A 15473-nucleotide genomic window follows, 5' to 3' on the forward strand; every position below is an offset into this window, starting at 1 on the left:
GGGCACAGCTCTTTATAATGGCCAAGATTTCTATAGCAAGTAGCTTTCTTCGTATACCTACTCTGAGTGCAAAACTTGGAGCAATGTACAGGAGCCTGTTTGCAGAGCAGTTGCTTTGTAAAACTAAAAGTATGAATCTTTAAAGAATAATTTTTAAAAAGCAAGAAAAAATATATTAATTGATAGAGTTATAGATTTCCTTCCATGTATGTCATTAATGAAACTCTCTTCTACAGTGTTGCTTTCAAACCTGATTTGCATTCTGAAATGATACTCAGAACTAACTAATGAAATAATTAATAATGTGATCTTCCATCTATGCCATGTATTTTTATTTCTTTGGATTATTTTCAGAAATTCCAAGGTCTTTTGTGCTCATAGAAATTATCATGAATCATTAAAAAACATGTGATTCAGTATAACTTTGTTTTCCAATTATAACTGGAAGGCCGTCTTTGAAATCTAGCTGAATGAACAAGTGAAGCAATGAAATAAGTAAAGCAGTTGAAGGCTGTGGCATTTCTTTGTTGTATTTCAAAGTCCTATTTCAAGATTTTCTCTTCTGAAAATTAATAGTTTGCATCTCTTGAATTTCACATTTGTGTGACGTTGTATAGCAGCATCTCACCTGCAGCAAGAAAATCTATACAAAAAAACAGTTTAACACCACCAGTTCTTCCCAACTGGTGGTGTTAAACTGTCACAGATTATTAACACACAATATATGTATGTACTTAATATATACCTATACTATCTTATATATATATATATATAATAAGTAAGGTAATGTCTGTAAGATACTATTAGCTAGCTATATGGATAGATAGATAGATATCATCTAACATATATTAACTTCTTTGAAGTTTGTATATATTAGCTATGAGCCCTAAGGGATCTCCCATGATGAAACTTGAGATCATGCTATGTTTATAGCAATGTTTTCATTATAAATTTCATATAAACTCTTCAGTCTCTGTACTCAGTTTAGAAGCTCAGAGAGGGGATTTTGGATGGCCACATACGTTTTTGCAAGTGAAAGAGAATAAATAAGGTCTTTACTTCTGTTAGCTAGGAGCTACATTTTTAAAATATGCGTTTATTTATAAGGTCAAGTTGTGAGTTTGTATGAGGGAAACGTGCCCAAAACCTAGGCACACAAGCAATGTTCAGTGTTATGTATAAAAGAAAAAAAAAAAATTTGTGCTTTCCAAGCCCAGTGTCTGGCTGTTGTTGTGGTAAACATTTCTCACAAACACCTTTTCTTTTTTAGACAAAAAAATTTGCAGTCTTTGAAAGGCACACTGGGTTGCTGTCATCATTTATCTACTTTAAAGCTCTGTGAAGAAGGAATCCAGAGAACAGCAGAGCTGCTCTACATCACTGTAAATTGTTTTTTCTGAGGATGCACCAAACTTTGAAAACTGAGCGTAAGTGTTGAACCTGCAGAACACATTGGTGACTGGTGCACATTGTCTGAACCTTTCTAATTTGTATATATTTAGGGGACAAAAGTGCCATTTGTACCATTTTTTGTTTTGATGATATGACATCTCCATCTTGAAATTTTCCCAAGCAAACCTGAATTACTCAAAAATGTGTTGGTCAGAGAGGTTGATGACAGAGTCAGAACATGATGTTAGGGTTGTTCGGATATTTTTATGTGAACCAAATGTTCTTGAGAAATTACACTCACTTCTTTCAATGTGTAAAATCTTATGAAGATATTCCTGAAATTATATCAGACATGATGTTCTTTATGAGAATGGATAAATTCCTCCATCCATCCTCCATTTTCCTCACCTTCCAATGAAGGGAAAACCTTTGCACTTGAGAACTGTCACCTGATCAAAATTTATGGTGAATTTTCTTATGCAGGAAAAAATCCTAACTGCCTTGGTTGATGTGTGAAACACTAACACTCAGGGACTAGAAAACAAGTTTAAGTATCTCTGCGAATTCTAATTTATTATGTAATTTTTCTCTATATTCCTTATACTTGAGAATGTTGTGCATGTTATCAACAGGGAGTTATATATTCCTGGCCATAGCTGACAGCTATAAGGTAGCAAGCTCTGGAGTCCCAATAGAATAGAGAATTAAACATCGATTTGAATTGACAAAACATTCATTTAATCATGCTGACAGCTGAATTTAGCACAAGGATTGCTCTCACAGAGGGTGGAGATACCTCAGCTGTCCACCAACAACTTGTGGTTAATATGGAGGTCATCACTGGGTAGGGACAGAAGGCTGTGCTTTCCCTACCATCAGATTATATTTCAAAGGCACGCTTGCATGAAAATATGATCAGATATTTTAAATCACATTTTTTACAATTTACAGTAAAATTGTTTTTTAAAGGCCAAGTAATCCATGAAGACACAGTTTAGCCATTTAAATCGTAATGTCTTTGATAAGTGAGGACCCAGAAACCATCACCTTGGCTGATCATGGAAGTGTTCTTGTGTCCCTGCTATAAATTTGTTCTAATATTTCAGGTAGATAAAATACATTTTCACATTAAATGAAAATTTCTTCTTCCTCTGTTTACATATATGTAACAATGATATAATATATGCAAATATCTGTGAAATAATTTCAGGAAAAGTCATACAGCATTTTCTTTTGGAAAGGAGTGTCCTATTTTGTTTGGCAATATTGTAAATAATGTATGGGAAACACTTGGGAGCTACTGATCAAAATACTTTTCTGTTGATAACTTGATTTAGTAGATTAGACAAAAAGCTTTTCCCCTTGAAGCTGTTGGATTAAATGAGTTCAAGGTGAGGGCTAGCTTAGGAATGGTTCCAAAGAAATGAACAGTTTTATTTCTTGTGTAACTTCCACACCATCAAATTCAACAAATCCCTGGTAGAAATGTTTGTATTCTTGGCAAAGCGATAAAAAATGACATGAGCTTGATTGCACACTATTCTTTTCCAACTACAACCAATGTTTGGACTCAAGAAAGAGAACTTTATTGATAACTTAACTGCTAATTTACTTTAGAAGCTATACTTTCTGAAGTCACTTTATAACCGAGGTGCATTTTCTGACATTAATAATTGAATATTCTATATTTTCAGCCTCCCAGTTAAAAAAAAAAAATAGAAAAATGTTCAAGTAAATCCACCAGCTACATACCTCCATGAAGGCTGCAGGTTTATTCCATTAAGGACAATATTTAATTAGAAGTAATGCACAGAACTGTTTTCTAATAAACACTGTAAATGTCATATAATTTGATATTTTATTAGATTTACTTATATTTACTTATATTTGTCACCTACCTCTATTCATACTGTAATGATTTTTACTTACAGGTCTTTTATTAGTTACCTATCTAAGAAGAAGGGAGTTTCTATACATTTGGGATCCATTTCTTGTACTAAAAAGGGCAAGATTTAATTTCTTTTTTTTTTTTTTCTGTGGGTGCACATTGGATTTAATGGCTTTTCAATTCCCTTTAGTTCTTATGCTCATCTTCCTTGAAAGTTGCAGGTAGAACTGATAACATGCCATCATTCCCTCAGCACTAGGCCTTATGTTCTAAGTCATAGAGAACAAGGTGCAAATCCTTTGGCTCTGCTTTCATTCCTCATTTATACAACACAGTCATAATCAATGAGTAGTGTGATCTAAAGAGAAATAATAGCAGCTCCCTAGTGTACCAGAGACAGGTAAGATTGAGTTTCAACCTCTTCTAAAGGAATTTCTGTGGTCCTTTTCACTGCCTTGCAGAATAGGTGGTGCCTTACAGCCACAGACTTGTTCCTGCTCTGATTTCTGATAATTTTAATGCACTACACTTTTCAGCTTTCTACTCTCATAGCTCTGTGCTTGAACTCAGAAAAAAAAGACCATTAAACATTAGTATTTCAGGCTTAGCATAAATTTCTCATTTGAAATAAGGAGCTATAGGTTAGGAATTCCCTGCACACTGCTTAGCTGTAATTTCAGGGCATGATTAATTTCTCGGTGCAAATCACCAGGCAGACACCCTCAGGGGTTCCGTGCTTCTGCTTAAAGCAGAATATTGAAGCAGAGGAGTGTTCATTCACAGAAGAGATTGTAATTTTACTGTTGACATACATCCGCAAATTTTCTCTATATCAGATGTTTAGATGTAAACACGGTTTTCTGATAAGTTCCTTCCAGATGCTGAAGTCTAAGTTTCAGGATCTCTAGGAAAACGCCATATGAAATGAGAAGCCCAGTTTGCAACTGAGAGAAACGCTTCAAAATGCAATGGTGTTTCTCAAAACTGCATAACCAGAGCTCTGCCTTACCCTCCCTCGCATTGCTGATAACCTCTCAGCAGCAGCCCCACGAGCTGGGGAGCCAGCAACATCTGATGATAACCTTGTCTGTGACAGACATTATCGCTACCGCTCCGCAAGGCAGGGGCGACCCACAAGCCCAGCTCACCCAGACCCTGCAGCAGCGAGAGAGGGCGGCCACTCAGCTCCTCAGGCGGACGTTCTGCCCTTTGGGAATTTCCCTCCTCCCTCCCCTGCCGAGGTGCGACCCACCCTGCTCCCTGTCCCACCCTGCTCCCTGTCCCTCCCTGCTCCCTGTCCCTCTCTGCTCCCCCTGTCCCTCCCTGCTCCCTGTCCCTCCCTGCTCCCCCTGTCCCTCCCTGCTCCCCCTGTCCCACCCTGCTCCCCCTGTCCCTCCCTGCTCCCCCTGTCCCTCCCTGCTCCCTGTCCCTCCCTACTCCCCCTGTCCCTCCCTGCTCCCCGTCCCTCCCTACTCCCTCTGTCCCTCCCTGCTCCCCCTGTCCCTCCCTGCTCGCTCTGTCCCTCCCTGCTCCCCCTGTCCCTCCCTGCTCGCTCTGTTCCTCCCTGCTCCCTGTCCCTCCCTGCTCCCTCTGTCCCCCGCAGCCCCGGCGGCCCCGGGCCCGCCCCGCGGAGCCGCCAGGTGGCGCCTCGCGACCGCACTTGGAGCGGAGCCGTGGGTGGGACCGGGAGCGGGAGCGGGGCCGGGAGAGACATCGGGAACCGGGGTCGGGAGAGCGGCCGGGAGCGGGCCAGGAGCGAGCCTTGGGACGGGAGCGGGCTTGGGAACGGGTTCCGTTCGCAAGTGGGTCAGGGAGCAAGTCCCAGAGTCCTGAAGTGGGTCAGGGAGCGGGTCCCAGTTCGGGAGGTGGTCTGGGGGCGGGCCGGGAATCAGGACCCCCCGGGAAGAGATATATTAATAAAGAGGGAGACGCTGCTGCACTTTGGGCGTCGAGGTGTGCAGGTACGAGCGTGGGAATGGGGCCTTGCGGTGTGCAAGGCGCAGCCTTACGCCCCGAAGTGCCCCGAGCAACATGTCTTTTTTAGTGATTATTGTTGTCACAATCAAAGTCTGTGAATTCCAAAAAGCTCCCAGTAAGTGATGCCGCAGCGGCGGCCGGTGAGCGCTAACGTGCCGGTGGCATGTTGGAGCAGGGGCGTCCTAGCACGACGGGTTCAAGTAGAAATAATGGCGGGGGCGGGTGGGGGCGAGGCGGCACGGCTCTTCCCTGCCTCCAGTGACACCGGAGAGGCCGTCCCAGTGGGAACATCGCGGCTTGTCGCTGCTGCTCGCCATGTGTCGGGGTGCGCCTCCAAGGCGCAGGGGTGCCTGGCCGGGGCAAGGACTGGGGTGCAGCATCGCCGGTGCTGCTGTGGCAGCACTCATCTCTGGTCCCGGTGTCTGAATCTCTGTCGGGTGCCTGTGCGTGTTGTGTGTGTGCGTGTGTGTGCCGGGGAAGAGGGGAGGAGGGAGGAAGAGGGGTGGTGGTGGTAGCGGCTGGCGGGAGGGGGATGATTATTGGCAATGGGCGGGAGAGAAAGAGGCGACTCCTGTTTCCTTTTCTTTCTGCCAGCGCAATCTCGGCTCATTTTCTCTAAACTATACAAGTTCACGGACGAGCTATCTAGCCAACCCGCCTCTCCCGTCATGGACCTCCCAGGTAAAAAAGCCGTTCTCGTCCCCGCCGGCTGTTCTTTTTGCAAAATATAATTTTAAATGATAGCAAGAGTAAGGTGCGGGGCTAGGTAGAGATGCCTCTATGGAAGTGTAGGGGCGATCTCCCAGGAGCGAGATCACCGGGTGTTCTGGTGAATGGGAAAAACTGAGATGCAACTTCAGAGGGAGAAGCCGGGTGAGGCTTTGACTCCTGCGATATGTGTGCATGCCGGGGTGGGAACCGGGGGATATCTAAGCCAGCTGCCTCCTTCTCGCGACTTTAGGGAGTTTCCGGGGTCGGCAGCAGTGGTGGTAGCCTGGCCTGGGGCACAGAAGGTTGGGAAGTACAAATCGGTGCCCGAGCGCGGCAGCCGCCAGGCGGGGAGAAGGGCAGCGGCGGCTTCCAGAGCCCGGCCAGGGCGACAGCGCGGGCTTCGGGGCGCCCCGGCTGCCAGCGAACTCTACAGATAGCGAAGCAGCTCCATCGAGGGGAGAGAAAGCGCGTTACTTATAACAAGAATAAAATTTCCTTCCGTGGTGTCTGGGGCGTTAGGAGATGGACACAAACCAGGCTCGCAGATGTAATTAGTAGTGGGGCTGTGGGAAGAAATGGAGCCGGGTTTTGGAGACCCCATTCGTTGTGGGTCAGGAGAGGGACTGCCCGAGGCAGCCGCAGAATGCTCCGCCGGGGGTTTGGGGATGCAGCGCTGCCCCCTCCTCCACTCTGGGATTACGGCAGGCTGCTGGGGAACAGGAGAAAGCGGGAACACCGGGCAGCCAGGTATCTCCCAGACCTGTTGTACTCCCTGGGGCGCCGGGGGCGGGGAGGGGGAGCCCGCCGGGCGGCGTGGTGCCGGCTCCCACCTGCCCGCTGCTGTGCTTCACTGCCGCCTTTCCCCTTGGCAGGCTGCGGCGTGCCGCCCGCCCTCTGAGAAGGCTCCTTCGCCCCGCGCAGAGGAGGAGGCGGAGGAGGAGAAGAAGGGGAGGAAGGCGCGGCCGCAGCCGCCGCTGCCCAGCCGCCGTCCCGCAGAGCGCTGGCCGCAGGGCGCCGCGGCGGCAGCAGGCGCGCAGCCCCCTCCGCCTCCCCGCGGCCGCCCGCCCGCGGCGGCGGCGTGGGGCGCCCGCATGTCGGCGGCGATCCGGAGCGGCGGCGGCGGCGGTCCGGCGCCGGGCATGGGGCGGCGGCGGCGGGGGGCGCTGCCGGAGCCGGCGGGCGGCTGCTCCTGCTGCCTGGCGGCGGCGCTGCCGCTGCTGCTGCTGCTGCTGCCCGCCGGGTGCCCGGTGCGGGCGCAGAACGACACGGAGCCCATCGTCCTGGAGGGAAAGTGCCTGGTGGTCTGCGACTCCAGCCCCTCGGCCGACGGCGCCATCACCTCCTCCCTGGGGATCTCGGTGCGCTCGGGCAGCGCCAAGGTGGCCTTCTCGGCCACCCGCAGCACCAACCACGAGCCCTCCGAGATGAGCAACCGCACCATGACCATCTACTTCGACCAGGTCAGGCGCTGCCTGCTTCGCCTTCGCTACCCCTTGTCCCCGCGCCTTGCGCGGGCATCCCCCGCCCCTGCCTCCCCTGGCTGCACGCGTATTCTCCTCCTGGTTCCCGCTCCATCTGTTAATCCCGACCCACCCGCTCAATAGCAACTTCACGTCTCAACGGCCCAGAAAGACTTCGGAAAGTTCTTTCAGGTAGCTGCAGGGCTTTCCTAGGGTGGTACCGGGGGTGAACACGCCGGCTTCTTGTCCGGTCACAATCGCTAGGACGGAGACAGCTTTAACGTGAAAGTCTGCGCCTCGGACGTGTGCGGGGGCGCCTTGCGGCCAAGGATTGCCTCGGCCAGCCAGGAGCGACTCGAGGGAAGGGTGTACATCCCTCCTTCTGTGCAAAATCAGAGAGGTACCGATGAGGAGTCGCCGGATCTGCCTGTTCGGAGCGCATTTGGCAATGTCACAGCATCTCTCAGAGGGAGGGAGGGATGAGGAAGAAGAGGGTGTTTCCCGCGTTATCAGACGAGGCAAACGGTGTCCCCGGCGGGCTATATCGGAATGGTGTTATCCCGCACGGTGTACGCCGGGCAGAGCAGCGAACAGCCCTAGCCCTGCCTGCTTGTCCTGCCCCGTGCCCCTGCCTCGTCGCACCGCTTCCCTCCTGGAGACAAAAGCCTGTCCATCCACTTTATTTTTGCGGTGAAATTTCCTTTTTTCCTACCGCTTCTGACTCCTGAAGTAGTATTGAAGAGTCAGCCAAAATTAGCATACCAGACTGTTTTCTCTGGACTTGTTTATTTTTGGTTTTTTGGGTAATTTGTTTGGTTTTTTTTACCTGTCTGGTTGTCATTTATCTGTCTACCTATCTCTCCTAATGGGTTTGCACAGCCATTCGTTGCATACAAGATCTCATAAAATCAGATCAGTAGAGGAAAAAAAACAAAACAAAAATCAAGCCCCCAACTTGCTAAATATATAGCATATTTTAGATGTTTTACACCCGGCAATGTGCAGTTCCTGGGAGTTTGAAGGCGTTTTCTCGGTGCTCCCTCAATAAGATTTTTTAAATCATTTTTTGTTCCTTTTTTGAGGGAAGCTGTAGACTTTGGCTGTTTGGGAGGAAAGGCTTGGGATGTGGGGGGTGGGAGGGGGGGAATGGTGTTGGTTTTTTTTTTTCTCCTGCTTTGTATTTTTTCATTAAAGCAGGATTTTAGCCCGCAAACTGACCGTGACGGGTGTGCCCGGGGGTGGGCACGGCGGAGCGGTCGGCTAGGGCACACCCGACCCGCATCGCCACCGACCCGCAGATTCTTCTCTGCCCTCCGCCCGAACCTTTTGGTGCCTTTTGAGCCAAAGCCAGGGCCCCGTCAGACCGGCGGGATCGGCAGGGTGCAGCCACCGCTTCTGAACGAGGCTTTGCACATCTGGCGGGGTGCTCAACTCTTCATCTTTTTTTTTTTTTTTTTTTTTTGGTTTTTTGTTTTGTTTTGTTTAAAAAAAAAATTGAAATATATGAAAAATTAATGTTATTGCCCGGATGGAGGAAAAGGCCCATCCGAGCCTCCTGAGGAGCGTGTGTGGGCCAAGTGGCACAGCCCTCCAGAGGGACAGAGAGACACGAGCCGGCAGATGTTGCTGTTGCTGAGCGCAGTCTTTCCTCTTTTGCCCCTCTCTGCAGTGCAATTTTAGTTCTATACCCTGTAAAACTCGAGACCAGCCCTGATTTCAGTAGTGCTATCTAAAAACCATACATTTCTATTATGAGCTAATGACTTTTGGTATTTTTTCCTACTTTTTTTCCCCTCCCTCCTTCCCTCCATTTCACACTCCTCCTCCTCCTTTATTGACAGCTCAGTGTGGACATTTGCACTTCATCTAACATGCTTTGGAGATCATTTTTGTGTAACTAAATTGCTTTATTAACTATGATGCCTTTTAAATGCCTCTGTAACTTGACTCCATTCCCCTGCCATGCACTTGTGCTGCAAATGCCATTTTGACTATGCTTTATGTTGGCCATTAAGCTCATGCCAGATTTTTGCTGGTGCTTCTCTAAGGTGGAGTCTGATTTCTCTGATTTCTCTCTTTCTCTCTCTCCTTTTCTTTGTTCTGTTTTATTTGTTTATATTCCAGGTATTAGTTAATATTGGCAACCATTTTGATCTTACTTCCAGTATATTTGTAGCACCAAGAAAAGGGATATATAGTTTCAGTTTCCACGTGGTCAAGGTCTATAACAGACAAACCATCCAGGTGGGTTGTAATTGAAAGAAGATGCTGTCTTTCCTTTCATTTTCTTTTTTTTTCTTTCATTTTCTTCAAATTCTCATTTCTAGACTCATATTTTAAAAAAACCCAGAAGTTGAAGAATGAGATTATGGGTTATTTTTAAAGGGGTCTATATACATGACGGAAATTCCTTAGCTTAATTCAACCTAGATTCTGACCTGCACAAAAGTTTTGTGATGTGCACAGGGCAAAAAAAGTCATTGAGAGTATTGAGAAAACTCAGATTCTGTCTCTTTGCACTTTTTAGGTAAGTTTAATGCAAAACGGCTACCCAGTGATTTCAGCTTTTGCAGGGGATCAGGACGTCACCAGAGAAGCAGCCAGCAATGGGGTTTTGCTCCTCATGGAAAGAGAAGACAAAGTGCATCTCAAACTGGAAAGGGGTAACCTCATGGGAGGGTGGAAATATTCAACCTTTTCTGGCTTCTTAGTCTTTCCACTATAAAAGAAGGCCAAATAGGAGACAGATCCATGAGCTGGAGCAAGGATTCAATTGTTAATGACACCCTGAACTTGGCAGCACATGACAATATTTTCAGTCACCCCGTCAGACTGTCACGGTAGAAGAATGATAACCTTCTAAACTCCAACATTTGCTTTGAATATTGACAATTCCTTGGAACCTGCGCCTCTAATTAGTTTTAGACGACAGTGATCTTTAGGAGAAATGAAATTATCGACCTGAGCAATTTGTACCTGTGATTGTAAAGTCAATTTTGGATTTTATTGTTGGGATCATTGACTTTCTTATTCTTTTTATTTTTATCTCTCTTTCATTTTTACCTCTTTTTCTTTCTCTTGTTGTTGTCCCAATGAAACAAATAACTCGGACCACAGAATTACTTTGTCAAAGGCTCACTCCAGAGCCAGAAGAATGAAGTGTTCAGCCCAATGAGGTGTTCTTCCATGCTTTATTTCTTTGTGTTGTATAGCCTTAAGGAAAAAAAAAAAAAAAAAAGAAAAGAAAAAAAAGGAAAAAAAAAAAGAATGGCTTCAGTCTCAGTCCTGTATTTTTCTGGGGGAGGGGGATTCTGGACATTACTGTGTCAAGAAGTGCTTTATCCAGTGAAGCAAAATTTGCACGATTGGAACCTTATTTGTGTTGTTCGTGTTTTTCATCAACTTTTTATTTTTCCTGATTTTTGTTTGTGTGTGCTAAAAATGTAAGCTAGATTGATCAATAAGGCAAAACAAAGCACATATATACCCTGTAGCTCCGAGTAAAGCTAACCAGTGAACAATTCTGTCTGCACTTTCCAGCTGATCTTTATAGACCTATTTAGAGAGAGAGAGAGAAAGAACGAGAGAGCTACATGATCCTTCAATTGCAATCTGGAAACCAGTAAAGGAACTGACATTTCTCAATTGCCCTGACATTTCTAGAAGCAGCAGTGGAGGCTTTGAATATCTTCTCTGACCATACCATAAAATATATACTTTCTTTTCATTACCATATTTTGGGTGGTTTTTCCTGATATTTATTTGATATATTTGTCCACTAATGCTTGAGTATGCATTGTGGGAGTGCAGAGAGATAGCAGAGCAAATTTTTCCTCTTCCAAATTAAATAAAACCATCTCCACTTGAGCTGTCTGTAACAAGTATTGGAGGAGTAGACGCAAGCATCTTTGACAGCCTTAGGGAGAGGGGCCTCAGATGGAGAGGGGCTTCAGAGGATCAACAAATGCTCCAGAAGCTGGCACAGATGCCATGCATATATTCACTCTCTCTGCTCTTCCCAACACAAATGGCCTCACAGTTCTAGGAGTGGACTTATATCAATATTGAACACTGAGAAAATTATTATCCCAATCAACAAGAGGTAAAATATCAGGCCATTATCAATGGTGTTCTTTTGCCTCATTCTCAATAAATAGATCCTGTTTCTTCAGGTATTTTTTGGGGTTTTTTTTTGGTTTGGTGGGTTTTTTTGGGTTTCTTAAAGTGGTGTACTAGACAATATGCTGAAAAAAATCTTATTTGAGGAGATCCAGGAGGAATTTTTATTTTATAGAATTTTTATCAACATTTATTGAATTTTAAATGTTTCATTTTACTATGAATCCCCTAAGGGTGGATGTGCATAAGAATTTATTTTTGTCAAATTTACTCCACTTCCACAAGCAAATATAACGGAAAGGCATTTTCAGGAAAACGCTGGTAACTACACTGTATTTCAAAATAATGGTGGACATGTCATTTTCATTGTAAATTTATCATTCAAGGGAAAAAATTAAAGTAATATATTCTTAAAAAACCCTTATCTGTGTGATTATATACCTCAGATGACTAAAATATAAGCCAATTTAATATTTAACATTTTTGTGCATTTTCACCATTGATGTGGTTTGTTTGCTTTGCCGTTTCACTTTGCAGTTACTTAATGGATTTGTGGTTGTTGGTTTTTTTTAAATGGGTTGCATTTTTCTATTTCCTCTTTGTGCTTTGGCATGACTGCAATGTTTCTAGTTGCAAAATATCACAGGGCTAAGTTTAAGTACATGAAATAAAACCTGAGTCAGCAGCAACCTTTTTCTATTAAAATACAATAAATACAGTTGTCTTAATGGTAGACTTTGTAAAACTACTTTTTTGTGTTTACAACTAGATTGTGTCACTCAAGGAAACAGAAACTGAGGTGGGTTCAAGCACCCAAAATTTTAATTTCTACTATAGTTTTAATTTAAAATAAAAATACTCAGTCAAAATAATTTAAAATAAGAATGACTCAGTTTTATTTTAAAATTCTTCCTACTATAATCACATTCAGTTTTTAAATTTATTTCAGTTCATTTGGCTTGAAAAAGGCAATGACATCTTAGTTCTGGCTCTCTCCTAAGCTAAATGAGGCCAATAGCAATGTTTTCCTTGGAACTATCCTTGGAAGTTTCTTTGGCCATTGAAGCTGTATAATCTGAATATCTCAGATCATGTATTCAAGCTCAGTAATCTTGACTGTGTTTTTTAACAAATATGTTTATATGATAGCCAATCTTTTGACTTTAAAGAAGGTATCTCATACAATGCCACTTTCCCTCTGCTACTCTTGTGTCCTTCATGCTAAACTATAGATATAGGACTCTTATATAAACAGTTAAAATAAATGGAAAATGTGGAGTAAATTCTTATTGTACACTAATTGCAATAATGATTTATTTCCCTTTTATATTCTTGGCAATATTTATTACCTTTTCCCTTTTAATTTTGCATCTGGGTTTGAGAACGTGCAATCTACTTGCTATTAGAAATGGTAGGAATGTTGATGTATACATAAGGTGTGGATATCATGATATATTTTATGTTGGAGGGGAAAAATGTACAGCCACAGCATTGGAGATTGCAGGAACTATGAAATCAGAATGATTAAAGGAGCCTCCCAGTACATTAAGAGTAGGCTTATAGAAAATAATTTATATAAATAAATAGTTTGGGTAACATTCAGAGTTTATTTAAGTTTAATGTTGAGGGGCACCACGAGAGTTAGAAGTGTAAAACACGTGGCAGTGAAGTAGACCAGTGGCACCATAACGACTGGATTCTGTGGGAGCAATAGCACAAGACCCCTTCCAACAGCTTTCAAGCTTTGTAAGCAGCTGTAACATATTCCTATGAAACTACTGTCTGTTTGACTGCTTCCCTTCCAGGGAACAATCTGTACCCGGGTGTTGTTGGTGTTCACTGTTTTAGTACTTCTTCAGTCTACTTACGGCAGGGTGGAAGCCAGGAGCTGTATTAGGGATGATAAAATCCCATCATATATATCATTGCCTTCCTCTGAGTTTTATATCCATGGTTTGAACACAGTCTTACCAGAGAGCCTGTGTGCTCTCACCTCCCCCTGAGATAGTGGGTGTGATGGATGTGTAGTGTAGCTCATTACTGGTCAGCATCTTGAAAGCTGGATCTGTGGGAGGAGGAGAGAGACAGGACATGAAACTAAGGAGTTGTTTAGAAGTTACATTGTGTTTGTCAGCTGTGACTTTTTTAACTTTTAAAGAGAACATTTTGTTTTTATTGACAAAAATTTGCTTCTTGGACAATCTGTTAAAGTAGAAGATAGGCTAAAAGAGCCTGTTTACTGGTGGATTTATTCAGAAATAGCTAAAAGTGGTTTCATGTACTTCTAACGTGAGATTGGTTTCTGGAATAGGCAGAGTCACAGGTAGCATTGTTTAAAAATAGCTCTTATGATTAATAGTCTGCTTTGTTCCAGGAAAACTTTCTAGTGTTAATGAGCACTCAAATAACATTGTCGTTACTACACTTAATTTTAATATGAAGTGACTTGTCATTAAGCAGTTATACATAACTAAATACAATCAGTTCCCCTCTTTTAATATATTGTTGAAAGGCCACGGAATGTCTTTGAGTCATTGCATAGTTTCTAGATTTAGGACCACTTACTGTCTTGAACAATTGTCCCAGGGTCATGTATGATGGGAGTCATGCCCAATTTTTAAACATGGTAGGAAACTATGATACATTGTAAAATACACATTTTCTTAGTAGAGTGGCTTCTTTTATTTGACATGATTTCACCTGTCAGAATGCTTAAAATAAAACTTTATAATTCCTAGCCACCTGTTAATTAAATCACATTTGGAGTTTATAAATTCCTGAGAATTTTTGATGACTGTAGTTATACACAGACTAAGTGGCTGGCTAGATGATAGACAAGTATCTAGATACATATATATAAGCATCAGTAAAATTCAAGTGTTCCATAGTGAAATAAATATATTGTCATGTCAGCTAAGAGGCTGATCTTGCTTGTCTAACTCACTTCAGTAAAGTCCATTCCTCTTATGAACAGACTTTACTTGTGTGCCTGTTAACATTAAATTTACACCAACTGTGAATGTTATCTAATCAATTTATTTATATTTATTACTTTCTATAAACCTACTCTTAATGTGCAGGAAAGCTCTTTCAGTTGTTATCACATCATAATCCCTGTTGCAATCTCCAGAGGCTCTGTTCCCCCTCTAACAAAAAATATATCAGGATATCTGCACCTTATTAATATACCAAAATGTCTACTGTTTCCAATAACAAGTGAGTGGAGCTTATGAAAAACATCAGTACCATTGAGCTTGAATTGTATGGTTGTGATTTGATCATGATCTACCATTATGCTAATTTAAAAATCAGTGACAGTAATCAGTGCAAACCTTTAGTTTGCACAACTATTAATTTTAGATAACTTTATTAATTAACTTTAGTTAACACAACTATTCCTGGGTGTTGAGGTATTTCAACACTAATCATACTTCTGATAAGTAAAGGCCTACAAATATATTTTGAATGCATGTGTTAAATCGATCCCCAAACTAGTCATGTTTATGGTCTTATCTAAAATAATCATGATCTATTTTTTCTTATTTCCTATTGCCAATAAAATCTAAAGACCACTAATTGTACTTAATGTTATTTGAGTGTCATAATGAAAATACAATTCACATACCAAGTATATCTAAAATCTCCTGTTTCTTAGCTCATATAGCTTAACCTATTTAGTGAATCATCTCTGCTATTCATCAGCAAAATAAAGTTGCCTAACTTGCTGGTTCCCTGCAGATCACATATAACAGATGGTGTAAATAATGACATAGCAAAACATGGAGAAGCAAATAATAACTATAAATTCTGCACAAAAAAAAAAAAATCTGCATCAACAGAAATTCAGGTCTTATTGACAAATGCTCCAAACTTCATAAAATATCAAAGTTAAGTTTTTTAACTAATCTTTCTAATAGTACTTCCAT

General features: G+C 43.0%; 1 protein-coding gene across 2 annotated transcripts; it reads left to right on the forward strand.

The window, feature by feature from the left end:
- The first annotated feature begins 5406 nt into the window (after positions 1-5406).
- CBLN2 (cerebellin 2 precursor) lies at positions 5407-12280 on the forward strand. Of its 2 annotated transcripts, none has more exons than XM_072924468.1 (5): positions 5407-5582; positions 5852-5938; positions 6841-7428; positions 9553-9672; positions 9956-12280. In XM_072924468.1, exons 3-5 carry the CDS (start codon positions 7060-7062, stop codon positions 10151-10153), a joined length of 687 nt encoding a protein of 228 aa, XP_072780569.1. In that variant the 5' UTR covers positions 5407-5582; positions 5852-5938; positions 6841-7059; the 3' UTR covers positions 10154-12280. The 2 variants fall into 2 exon arrangements, with proteins under 2 accessions (XP_072780569.1, XP_002192463.4); XM_002192427.7 differs by having other exon boundaries at positions 5517-5700.
- Positions 12281-15473: the final 3193 nt, after the last annotated feature.

This window comes from Taeniopygia guttata, chromosome 2 (assembly GCF_048771995.1).
Source record: "Taeniopygia guttata chromosome 2, bTaeGut7.mat, whole genome shotgun sequence".
NCBI classification, from domain to species: Eukaryota; Metazoa; Chordata; class Aves; order Passeriformes; family Estrildidae; genus Taeniopygia; species Taeniopygia guttata.